Genomic DNA, 13,216 nt, shown 5'->3' with positions numbered 1-13,216 from the left:
TGCAAGACATTGATACTAAAGGAGACCAGTGTAAGCATGGATAAATCAGCCCAAAGAGGTCACCACCAATGGAATTCCCTGTAGCATATGGAGTCCTAGGGCCAAAGCGTGTAGTCATTTAAACAACTCCCTCCTTTTCAGGCAGACTTCCTCCCTGGTCACCCTGCCTCCAGTCTCCCCATAATGACCCAAGATTTTCCTAAAGCATAGGTCTCACCATGTCACCCAACTGCTTATGAAGCTCCAGCACCTCCTTCTGGCTTTCTGGCAAACTCCCCTATCAAGCACTTCACAAGCTGGTACAAGGCTCCCTTTCCAGGATTCTTGTACTAGACTCTTAGAGAGTCTGGCCCATTTGCTCTTCCATACATGACAGTGCATGCCTGCACACAGCTTGTCCCATTATGCTTGGAATGGACTCTCTCCTCCCCCCACCCCTTACAACCTCTGGTTTCTTTTGAGGCTTAGCATAGTGCCTGCTATCTTCTAAGTCAGGTCTTTTCCAATTCTCCTCATTTCCCACCCCATAGAATGCGAGATCCTTGAGGTTAGGGAACGGTTCCTCCTTTGTATTTCGATCTTGCATGCCTGGTATTACTTAATATGCACCTGCTATATGAATGGATCTCTTATGAAATTAAACATTTATTAAGGCCTATATTCAGAAGGCTTTGTTAGATATAGAAAGTAGGGTAAGGAGCCAGACCTATTTTTGGTGTATCAGTTTGTTTTTAAAAGAGCTATACAATTTCCTGAACAACTTCTAGGTGGGGTACTTCCTATTCCTCTGAGTAAATATGGCTGTAACTTGGCTATAAACGCTCCTCTCATTCTGCCTCCCCAAAGCCATGTCAACAACTCTCTGAACAGTACTCGAAACCCAGAAGACCTGGGTTCAAAATTCAGGCTCTACTACATTACCTTTGTGACCTTGGGTAAGTCCTGTAAGCCTCATTGACCTCAATGTCCTATTTGTAAAGTAAGGGGAGTTGGTCTAGATCTCCTCTAAGGTCTATCCATGGCATTCTATCCATGGCAAAAGGTCACTGAAGATCCTTGTGGCATATTGCTCAGTTTATCACACTGGTGACCTCATTTGGGTTGTTCTGCTAGTATTAGTAAGGCTAAACTTCTCATGCCCGCACTTGAGCATGACAGGCAAATTTGGCTGGTAACAACCTGGACCTCAGCCACTATAAAATTAAGTCCTTTATGCACAAGATGTTCAAGCAAGTTTACTTTAGTCGTAAAAATACCTTACTATGAAGGCATCAATTTAGCATTTACCTTTCCTCTCCCTCTTCAAATTACCTTTGAAAAGAAAAAATAGATACAACACATGTACTAATTATTGCTAAGTTTATTGTACTGTGTGAACCATTTACTAAGGGAGAAATAAACCTGAATACTTGGAACTAAAACATAAAATCGATACCTAGTTTACAAGTTCAAAATTCAATACGATAAAACACTGCTTCATACAAAACATTAAATGGCTTTAAAAAGCAAATACCCTAACCCACATTGTCCTTTTCCTTTTGTAAAATTTAGGAAGACAACAATGATAAAAATACACACACACACACACATATATATATATATAAATACAGTACACGTGTAACTAGTAACCCAGTCAGCCATCAAGACCAAACAGATAATTATTCACATTACACCATTTAATACTATCTCTGGGTCAAGCTTAAAATTTTCAGGAATGGTCACTTAATATAAGAACATCTCTGGATTTTTCATAATTTTTTTCTTATCTTTTCCTAAATAATTTTTTGTACAACTTAATAAATTTATACTGGCCATTTTCTCATAGCGAATTTCTAGAAAATCCCAAATTTCAGAATTTAGTATAATTTGTCAAAGTTTGAAACCTGTGAGAAAATGCCTTTATTTCTATTAAATTCAACAGTCATTCAGTAAAATAAAATGATGAATTTTCCCCAAATCCTTTACGCCTTAGGTGACAGATTCTACCCTTGACTAATTTCCACTTTACTTTTTTTAAGTTTACAAACTTTACTGGCATTTTACAGGTAACTGGATCCCCAACTTAGGCACGGAGATGAAAGCACTGCCAAAAATGAAGCTCCTGGGATTTGTCTTTAAGTTGGCACTGCAACTACAAATAAATCTGCCTTTTTTCTATGGTTTATGAAGAAATATGGAGAGGTGGGGGGGGGGGCGGGGAGAGAAGGATGAAGCAGACAAATAGACTCCGCATACATACATATCTGTTCTCTTAAAGCCATAGGCAATAGTCTGTCAAATGCAATGATGACTTAATTCCTACACTTGCTTCATTCAAAAGCCTCCACAGTGGGACAGAAAGCATCAGCAGCCTCTGTTTGCATGACCTACATCAAAGCAGTAACTGGTCAACAAGAGGAACAGGAGATGTGGTGCAATGGGAAGAGAGATAGGAGACCTGGTCCTTGTTCCAACATTCCAACCAACTTGCAGCCTGAACCACCCAGCTTTGGGAGACTCCCTTTCTGTGTCCTTAAAAGGAGAGTACTTGACAGGATGATCTCCAAGGCCCCTTCTGTTACAAGATGCTGGGAACTTACACAGAAATGCTATCGTTTTTGTTATCTGGCTATGTAACTCTTCTCTCTGCTTGCAGAACGTATCAAGTGCCTCTTTCCACAGAGCTTCCGCTTTCCCCCAGCCTCTTCATTTTTTATAAATTCTAACAAAAATTATACCACATTCAGCCAATTACATTTTGGTTCTCAACACATTCTGGGGGTGGAGGATAACCATACACCAAGCACATTTTACTTGAAAAGGACTTCTGCATCTTTCCCTGAAGTCTAAATGATCTGAATGCTGTTCAAGTAAGAGAGGAAGTTAAAAAAAATGTGCTTGTCTGCCTGCCTTAAAACAAGGAGAGCAGAGAATGAAAAAAATGAAGGACACCAACCACGTACACACATCTCCAAGGCACATAAAAGCTGGCACGATTTGGTTTAATATTGACAAGTGACACTCTGGAACTTGGCTACAAAAAAATGAAAAGACTCAGGTTCCTACAGACAAATCTGAGTGTGGTGAATGAATTTTTAAAAATATTTATTTGGAAAAGTAAGCTTTTTACAAGGTTTTGGATCAGCACTTTCGCTATGTCACTTACTCTATGTTAACTCTATTCACTGAATGCTTTTTATCAGTCTCTTCTTTCCACCCGGTATACAAGACTTTAGGGAAAACTCTTTTCCCTCACCTTTCCTCCCCCCATCTCCTCAACCTCCAATTCTCTACCTTGAAGTAAATAAATAGGCTCATAAATTCTTCAGGTTTCTGTTGGGAAGAGAATAAATCTAATTGTTTCTGACTAATTATCTTAATTTGCTTTAAGGTCTAATGAGAAAGACAGTGAAAGTCTTCACTGAGTATTAAGTACAGCAGCAAGTTCCCTCCCACCTTCTCCTGAATAGTCAGTCTACAGGGGCCAAATTCCTCTGGCCTGGTTTAGTATGCAAACATAGAAAAACTTTCAAACAAAATAAAACCTTACACATGTTTAAAGCTCAGAGCAGAGCAAAAGGCGACCAGTACGAATGGAGGAAAAGCAAAGTTGCCAAAAAAAAATGCTTCCAATAACCTCACTAACTGGGATTTTGGGGAAAAAAAAACAACCTGAGCTAAATTCAGTCATTTCAAATGCCACTCTACCTTTAATGGAATTCAGAATGTTTACTGAGGCCGCCCAAAGACAGAGACTTGTTTAAAAAAGAACAAAAACCCAACCACTCTACTTTCTAATATTAAAAAAGGAAAATAATACCAAATGATTTCAAAAGTGGGGCTAATGTACAATAAAGAGTTAAAAGTACCCACTTTACACTTCTAAAAGACAGTGGAGTAAGTTTTAATAATAGTGTTCTAAAAAGAATACCCATGAGCATTTTTAGCTTCTAATTACCATCCCAGGGAAAAATAATAAAAAAAAATGAGGGGCACTGAGAATAAGTCATATTAAAGGAAAAATGCTTTTTAGAACTATGTTCTGACTCATAGAGACAGTTAGAAAATATGGATGGGAGGCAAATAATTTATACAAGGAAAAATTTTAACAGTGAAAGATAACTTCAAAGCTCTAGTCAGTTGTTCCAACACAGCTCCCTGGGATAACGAGCCAGCAGGATATGACCAAAGTACCACGAAGCAGGCAAGGTTAGTTTCAGACCAGGATCAACACTCATCACATGGGGTTTTGTGTATTTTTCTTCCAGGTATGTTTGTTGCCTGATTTTTTAAAAAAGATATAATTTTAAAGACAAAATAAAACTAAACTATTTAAAAAGTTAAGGCTTTTATGAGGTCTACAGACAAACATTTAAGGCACATAAGGATCTTCAAGTCACTATTAAAATCCAATATGTAAAAACTAGCTTCTTCCCTCATCCTTACTCCCCTCTTGCAAAGTATGGCAGATTTAGTTTGTAATTTAGTTTGTAATTTGTAATTTAATAAAACGGAAAAGGAAAAAACTCAAAATTGAGAAGTTTCATGGAACACTTGGTACAATTTTACACAGAAACACCCTTTTCTGCATTAAGCACCACTGGAACCAGTCAGCCAGGAGACCATTTTTGGCTCTCCTTTCTCTCTCTCTCCACCTCTGCAGTACCGAAGTCTTAAATACGATTTTCCTCCTCTTTGGGGCCTTCTTCTGGGGGTTTTTGTTGGGCAGACTCCACGGCCTTATTGGCTTCTTTCTGCTTCTCAGTGTTATCTATGTTTGTTTCTTCCTCTCTTCCTTCCTTTTTCAGTTCCTCTTCTGCTTTTTGTTCTTTTGCCAAAAGGCGGTAATTGATGCCCATACCAATAAAGAGGTAGATGCCTGACACGATCAGGATGATGCCACAAGCCCAATAAGTGTATTTATAGTCTCCATACATATCATTGAGACGACCTAAAATAAATCAAAAAAGAAGAGACATTCTATGAGGTATGAGATATCACCAGCCTCATAAGATGCCACCACTGAATTTTGGTTTTTACATATATTGTAGAGTTACAAACTACAATCTTCAGACTAGCAGTGAAATTTAGTTAGGGGTTATGGATCACTGAGGATCACGTGGCTCACATGAGCTCCTTACTGGGCCTGAAGCAGACTCTACAGGTTTCCTCATTCTAAAGGCTTTAGAATGAATAATATGGAAGAGAACTAAAGAGGTCATTTAGCCCAACAATCTCATTTTAAGGAATAAAAAATTAAGGCTTAGAGAGAGAAGAAATACTTAGTCAGTAAAATAACAAACAAAAAGCAGTATCAGAAACCCTTTCAATTACGCCTCCCCATTATAATAGCCAGTCTCTACCTGAAGTAATTTAATGAGAACTCACCGCCTTTGAAGGCAGCCCACCCTACTTTCAAGACAGCTTTAACTGTTAGCAAGTTTTTCCTGGCATCAAATATAACTATTTCCCTTGTGACTTTCTACTCAATGTTCCTAATTCTTCCCTCTAAGGACAAATAGAATAAATCTAATCATTTTCAACCCTCTCCACTCCCTAAATTATTTATTTTATACATGATTTGGAAATACTTAAAAATACATGCTGGCTCCCTCTTGGTAGAATATACAAACTCCGTGAGGGTAGGAATTGTTACATTTTTCATCTTTTTATCCCCATCATCAAATACCATGACCTGGTACATAGTAGTTGTTTAATGAATGCTTGTTGATCACATGATTCTTCCACAAGACAGCTCTTCAAATATTTGAAGACAGTTGTCATGTCCCTGCTCCTGCGTCTTCAGCTAAAGGACCCCCCTTTTCTCAGCTCCTTCAGCTGATCCTCACATGACAATCCATCCCATCTGCCCACCTTTGAACACTCTCCTGATTACCAATATCTTTCTTAAACTGTGCTGTTCAGGACTGAGCACAGCACTCCAGATGCAACCTGACCAAGTGACAGAGGCATTATCACCTCCTTATTCAAGGAAGCTGTGTCCCAAGATTGCTTTGGCTTTTCTGGATGCCTTGGCATACCATTAACTCATAATAAGCTTGTGGGGCACTAACAAGCCTAGATCTTTTTTGGATAAATGGCTGTCTGTGCCTCCCTAATCCTGTACTTGTAAAGTTATTTCTTTTTCTTTTTGTATTCAAGTACATTTATCCATGTTGAATTTTATCTCATTAGATTCAACAGACTAGAACATTCTAGTCTATCAAGATCTTTTTGAGTCCTGATTCTGTTGCCAAGCAAAATAATTCAGATTATCCCAAAGGATTACTACGGAGCTCTTCACTTCCAGACTTAGAACAATTCTCCATCTACTTCCGATTTAGGGTTAGTGCTTTATAGAAACTATACAGATTTCCCAAACCTACACACTTATGCATATCATATTTAAGAATAGACATACTATACCTAAAAGCGGTGGCCCCAGGAGGACAGGACCGCACTCCATGATCGTCAACAAACCCACAGCACTGGAGAATCTCTGGGTTCCAACAAGGTCCATTAGTGTTTCAAACAATACTGAGCTGAGCCAGCCAAATGCGAATCCGAAGAATGCCGCGTAGACACAAAACCCAGCATAACTGGTGGATAAAGGTGCCAACAGGTGGCATATACCATTACTGATTATTGAGAGAGCAAAATAATACTGCACTCGAGGTCTCACCCACTTTGTGTTGGCTACAAGTCCCATAGAGGGTCTGGCTACCATGTCAACAAAAGCTAAAATGGAGAGCAGAAAGGCAGCAGATTCTTTAGATATATGCTTACTCTTGGCATAATTACTCAGAAAAACTAAGGGAGTAAATAATCCAAAAAACATCAACACATTGCCAGAGATGTACAGTAAAAAGCCTCTATGCTTGAACAGGGAAAAATCTAGGAACTTATTAATTGTCTGGAAGACAGAACGCTTCTCTGGCTTACTGCTCCCAGCAATAAGATCTGTATTTGCATCACCAGCACCTTTTTTTGAGTCCAACTTCCCCATTTCCTGTAGAGTTTCTTTAGATATTTCTTTTGTCGCTGCACCTGGTTTGGGTCCTATTGGTCGCATAAGAGATCCAGCCACACAGCAGTTTAGTAGCAAACCCCCGAGAATTAAGAAGCTGCCCCTCCAGCCAAAAATACCAAAGAAAATCTGATTTACAGGTGCCAGTGTAGAGAGAAACACAGGACTCCCTGCCATGGCCAACCCATTTGCCAATGGACGCTTTTTGTAGAAATATCTGCCGATCATGGTTAAAGCCGGATTTAAGTTGAAGGAGAGTCCAAGACCTGAGAGGGGGGGAAAAGCCAATTAACTTCAAAATATGTTTAAGAAGTATGTAACATTATTGGATTAAAAATAATCATGGGTATTGCTCCCTCAAATCTACTGTACTTTCTCCACCTCTGGCTGCATCGCCTCCAGGAATTAGTATCTGATCACCCTATGAAGAAGTACTATTCTATCAATCTATTAACAAGCATTAATTCAGGCTTACTATATGCTAAGCACAGGCTCTAAGTCTCAGTTTCCTAATCTGTTAAATGGGGATAAAAATATGATGTATCTTAAAGGCTTAAGTAGAAATGATATAATTTTAAACATTGCATAAATGTCAGTTTTTATTTCCTTCATCCATGATGTTAGTAAATGTTTACCAGTATCATTTAACAAGGCCAAAGATGGATCCTTGGGGCACTCTATTAAAGAGAACTCCCTCTAGGTTGACATCAATGTATGACTGCTCTTCAGAACCAGTCATTCAACCATTCGTGAGTCCTTTTAATTGTACTACCATCTAGCTTACATTGCTCCATCTTGTCCAGGAGAGAGTTATAAGGGATTCCTCATCTACAATATTCCCTTGATCTACCAGTCTGCTAACAAAGTCAAAAAATGAAGTAAGGTTAGCCTGGTATAGCTTTTCTTTATAAAGACAGAGAGATGGCACTTCTCCTTGTAATAATGCTCTAGATGTCAGGCATGTCATTTCTGTAGGGCTGCTTCTGATCACTTTGGTAACTATGTCAAAAGACACTGCTTAAAAATGTTGAATGATAGCTGGCAGAACAACCAATGCTAGGAATTACAGCATGTAGAACACTCCCCTAACTTACCACCAATGACTCCAACACAAAAGTATAGCTCTTGCACAGTATTACAAAATGAAGCAGCGATCAAACCACATCCTGATAGTAAGCCACCAAACATCATTACTGGCCGGCTGCCATACTTATTCACCAGGATACTGCTGATGGGACCTAGAGGAGAAAGCATTGAGAGGTATATAGAATAAATTAAAACTTTTCTTTCCTCTTCTTTGAGCACAGGAGCCAACACTGAAGGAATTTAAGTGGAAAGGTAATGTTCTCTCTCCCCAAGATAATCATTCTACGGAACATGCCCTTCTCTTAACACTTCCCAAGAAGCAATCCATCTACTCTAAAAGTGTATTGGCAGGGTTGTCTCTGGTTCAGATCACTGAGAAGGAAAAACAATTAGGGCCTCTTCATAAAGCCCAAAGCATGTCAGTGGTCATGGTGCAGCACAGAAATATTCAAACTAAAATGTTGTGACAACTATGAAAAGGATATACCATTTAAAAACAACACATGCCCCTAACTGAAACAAGTCTCATTAGGATAATTTGTTCATCAGAGTCATTAGCTAAGGAGAAGGATGGCATCAGTTTTTTTTTTTTTAAATCAAAAGGGTTATAATTTCCAGACCCTTCTAATACTGATTCAGAAAAATATGCTAGTCACTTTACCTCACTAACAGGGTAAATACAAAGAAGAAACTGTTTCCCAGAGGAAAGTTTCATGTGCAATTAGTCCACTGACGTCAGTTGCTTTTGATGCAAAATGCAAATGGATTTTAAGCTTTCTGCCAGTCCAGACATGAGCTCAGTAGTATTAATTATAGGCACATACAAGTAACTACATGGGAATGACTACCTCTAGGTCATATACCTCTACTTCAAAAATTCTTTTAGAAAATTTGGAATAGTGAGATGCACAGGGCAAGACTCCAGAGTTTTGGGCTCCCATAATCCTTTCCCAATCTATTGGTCCTGCCCTAACTTAACTGGAAATAGATAGGTAAGGCAACAGAAAGAGCACTGGACCAGACTAGAAACCAGAAGCTCTGTAGCTTTGTCACTAAGTGGCAGAATTTGGAGAAGTTGTTTCTCTTCTTTGGCCTTGGTTTCCTCATGTATAAAACACACATGTAAAAGCCCATTAATTCAGACTATTAGCTCAAGACTGCTTTTAGGAAAAGACATTCTAAGCTCTCCACCAGATTCTGGCTATCTGAAGTATGTTTTTAGCAACCTTAGTTGCTTGGAATTTATAACTCTTGGGTACTACTTTGTACATTTTTAGAAAAGCATAGTGAAAAGAGCCTTGGATTTGGGGTCGGAAGGGCAGAAGTCCTGGGTTTCAATTCTGGCTCTGTCACTAACAAACCACATAACCCTGGGCACTTACATGAACTGTCACTTATCTAGTATTTATCTTTATACTATCACATTGTTCACTTATGCTTATATTAGTACCTGGTTAGAACACAAGTTCCTCAAAAGCAAAGACCATATCTCTAACTAATTCTGTATCCCTCCAACAGTAATTTACACAATATACTGAGCATTAATGGTAGGTACTTAGAAAAGACTATTATATATAACATATTTTACCTAATATAATATCTGCCACCAATTCACTGCCTTAGGGCAACCATCATGAAACTATGTTAAAGTACTTTGAAAACTATTATTACATAAATTATTGCTGTTATCATTATTATTTATCTTATTAACATCTGAAGCATGGAAACTCCAATTACTTAAGTTTATCTACATTCAAGAGAAAAAACAGCAGATTGCTACCAAAATCAACAAGGTAACAGAAGTCAAATCTTGAATAAAACAAAGAGGATCTCCTTTATCAAATCTAATAAATGTCTGCAGTAGATCCTCTGTCATGGCTTTGCTACAACACTAAATGTTGTAGAGATTAAGGATTATGGCAGTTTGACTTTTAAACATAAAAGAATGCTGCTTGAGGCCCAGGGGCGACACAAACAACAACCATTCTTATTAGTACCTTGTAAATTACTCTACCTTACAAAAAATGAAAGTAGTGATCCTTCTTTTAAACCATTCCAAAAAAGGAGGAAGATAAATAAGCAAAAACGAAGTCTGAGGTCTTGCTAAACAGTTCCTGATATTTATGAAGCCACAAATACAAAGGGAGATTATTCAATTTTGAAATGATTACCATGAAAACTTTTTACCTGAAAGCTTTTCACGGAAACCAAAAAAGTTAGCTTGAATTTTAACTCTTCCAACATCAACAAAAACAAACTCATACTTAGAATTTGTCTTGAGAGAGCCTAGCTAACAGCAGCAGTAAGAAACTAGCTACTGACACTTTTTGATTCAGGAAAACAAATCACACCAACTGTAGTTCTCCCAGCCAAATATGGCATCTTCCATTAGCAACCTGTAGCTTTTCCAAATCTCTAATTTCTATACTAGAATTGTACAATATATTAGAGGTTACAAGGCACATAGCACAGAGTTCTTCTGGCAAATGACAATTGCAAATTAAGCACCAGTCATAATTATAAATACTATTGTTTCAAACATGTCAGTATCTAACCAGGAAAATTTTCTAATAGGCCCTCTAATAAAAAAATTTTCTAATAAAAGGCCCTCTGTGGCATGGGTACTTACCTCCTCCATATGTAACAGCCAACATGATGGAAGATATCCATGAGACTTCACTAGAAGTGGCATTAAAGATGACTTCAATCTCTTTGAAGAATACAGTAATTGATTTGGCAAATGCATAAGAGAAGCCAATAGAGATGAAAGATCCAATAACCACGACCCATCCCCAGCCTCCTTCTGGTGGGGTATACCCCTGGGGACCTCCAATTGCTGGTGCCATCTTAATTGAAGAGGGATTTCAAAATTCAGTTCAATTCCAAAGATCTGCAAAGTACAAAGTTAAAGCACTGTTTAGCAAGTAAGTTCTCCCTAACACTTATGTTTCCAAGCATCCTAGGCAGGTAGATGAGGGTAATGTTCACCAGTCATAGAACAAAGATAGAGTCAGCAATATCGTACCAAGTATAATCATCATGGTTATGTCAGATAAAAGACAGATTGTTAAAGATTTCTTAGTCAAGATATGCCTCATAAAACTTTTTAATAAATTTAAAGGAAAAAGGTTACCATATTCTTTTAAAAGCCATACATCATCACTCTTTTTAATAAATATAGCATTTTCATTCTGCAATCAACACCTCTATCACTCCCCTCCATTCCAGCCAAACTGGTTTATTAGTGGTTCTCAATACAGGCCATTACAAATCCCACCTCCATGCCTTTGTACAGACTGTCCCCAGTGTCACCTCCTCACTTCTGTTAGCATCTCAGCTTTCACAGAGCAGCTCTTTTGCCACCTCTTAAAACAGACCCTTCCTGACCAACATCTGGCTCTCCCATCACAGTCTCTCTCTCTCTCTTAAAAATAACTTTTTATATATTTTGTATTTACTTAAATCATGCTGCTGCTCCCCAAGTAGAATGTAAGCTCCTACAGGGCAGGGGTGATTTTATTTTGCATTTGAATCCCCAAGTCAGAGACTAGTTTACAAAAGTATATTTCCAGACTTGAAGGTTAACCAAAAATGTAAATCTGAGTTCTGAAGTTTCCCCAAAATAAAGAGCTCTTGGACTTGAAAGTAAAGACTTCTAAGGTAGAAAATTTGCTCAACAGTATACAGTTTAAGGTGAGATTAAGGGCATGAGGGGCAGAAGGGCTTGACTTTACCAATTATCCATGTTATTTCTATGGATTGTTCAGATGATAAGTGAATCAGGACTAATTTGTCCAGCAGTTCCACTGAGTCTTTACCTTCCAGTACAAGCCTAATGGGCTATTTTAGTGCTTTACGTTCCCCTATTTGTCCATGGACTTTGAGTCACTTATTACCTGATGAGCATTTATTAAACGTCTTATAAATGAGAGTCATTATCTAGAGTACTGGGGACCCAAATGCTAAGGATGAAATCATCTCTACCTTTGTGCCATACTTTTGTGAGGTGGTGAAATCTACAGAGTTCCTCCTGGGTAGGAGTTGGGAGCCTTTTACCCACTTGGGGGAAATGACAGACACAAACTATACTTAAGTTTTATTATAGAGATTTTCCTGGAGTTTTACTTCAAGGTGGGAGGCAGAGAAACTCGTGGGGGTTTGACCATAGTGAACCCAGAGAGCACTGAGCTGACACAAACATCACACACAAACATCTGGAAAATTAGCCTTATACCCAATGACTATCAAGATCTAAAGCGTTCCTGTGCAACCAGAAACCTGAAGACTGACGTCAAAGACCAAAGACGACCGGAAACAAGTTTTTCTCTTAGGACCAAAAAGAAATACACTCCGAAGGTTTGTTCTTTCACTCACTCATGTAAACATTTAAGCGCCAGCTACCATGTTCACAGGTACATGCTTAAGATTCTGAAGTAGAAAAAATGTTTGATTTATCCCTGCCCTCATGCAGCAAGAAAAAGTTTAGCAACTGCTAGTGGCATACATAGCTTCTGAGTAACTGAGTAACCCCACAATATTAAAAGGCTGGAGAGGATATGTGGATTCAATTCACTTCATATACAGCTGGAGCTTGGGAGGTAACAACAGCAGATATTTTACTCAAGAGGGCTGGACTTCTGGAAAGCATCCTCTTCTTACATACTGACACAGAAGTTCGACAATCAATGTTTGTTTGAATGCTTCTTTCTAGGTTCCAATGGTACATCTAGGGGTCTAAACTTGGTTCTCAGACTCCTATATCAAATTCTTCTCCTCCAAAAAAAGCCCACATACTCAGTCCATTCCTATGCTAGTAATGGTACACTGAAGATTACAATCTCACTCCTGATTATCTTATTCCTGAAGCTACATGAATCTCAGCTTCGCTGTTATGGCCAAAGCAGTTAAATTTTAAAAGAAGCAAGCTTCTCCCAACTATACATAATAATTAGGATCACAGATCATAGATGTATTTGTATTTTATTCCTAATGCAGAAATATAAACTTTTTGGAGGTGGGAAGGAAACAAGCCTTAGAGAAAGTTCATTTGAGGAAATGAATGGGGAAAATGTTTTCACCTTTGTTAATCTCTAAGGTCCTGTCTAGCTCAAAATCTCTGAACCT

The 13,216-nt window shown here is 38.4% G+C and overlaps 1 protein-coding gene across 3 annotated transcripts in view; it reads right to left on the bottom strand.

The window, feature by feature from the left end:
• Positions 1-1,342: 1,342 nt before the first annotated feature.
• SLC16A1 (solute carrier family 16 member 1) overlaps positions 1,343-13,216 on the bottom strand; it is a 37,910-nt gene continuing 26,036 nt past the window's right edge. The window contains exons 1-5 of one of the 3 annotated variants that reach the window (XM_036768031.1): positions 11,370-11,551; positions 10,722-10,982; positions 8,101-8,244; positions 6,406-7,272; positions 3,068-4,930 (exon numbers count right to left, since the gene is read on the bottom strand). In XM_036768031.1, coding sequence (XP_036623926.1) covers positions 4,653-4,930; positions 6,406-7,272; positions 8,101-8,244; positions 10,722-10,938 — 1,506 coding nt within the window. In that variant the 5' untranslated portion in view covers positions 10,939-10,982; positions 11,370-11,551 and the 3' untranslated portion in view covers positions 3,068-4,652. Of the gene's footprint in view, positions 4,931-6,405; positions 7,273-8,100; positions 8,245-10,721; positions 10,983-11,369; positions 11,552-13,216 lie in introns of those variants that run through there. The other 2 variants (XM_036768029.1, XM_036768030.1) reach the window with 2 other exon arrangements.

This window comes from Trichosurus vulpecula, chromosome 7, assembly GCF_011100635.1.
Source record: "Trichosurus vulpecula isolate mTriVul1 chromosome 7, mTriVul1.pri, whole genome shotgun sequence".
NCBI classification, from domain to species: Eukaryota; Metazoa; Chordata; class Mammalia; order Diprotodontia; family Phalangeridae; genus Trichosurus; species Trichosurus vulpecula.
This window is presented reverse-complemented; position numbering and strand designations above follow the sequence as displayed.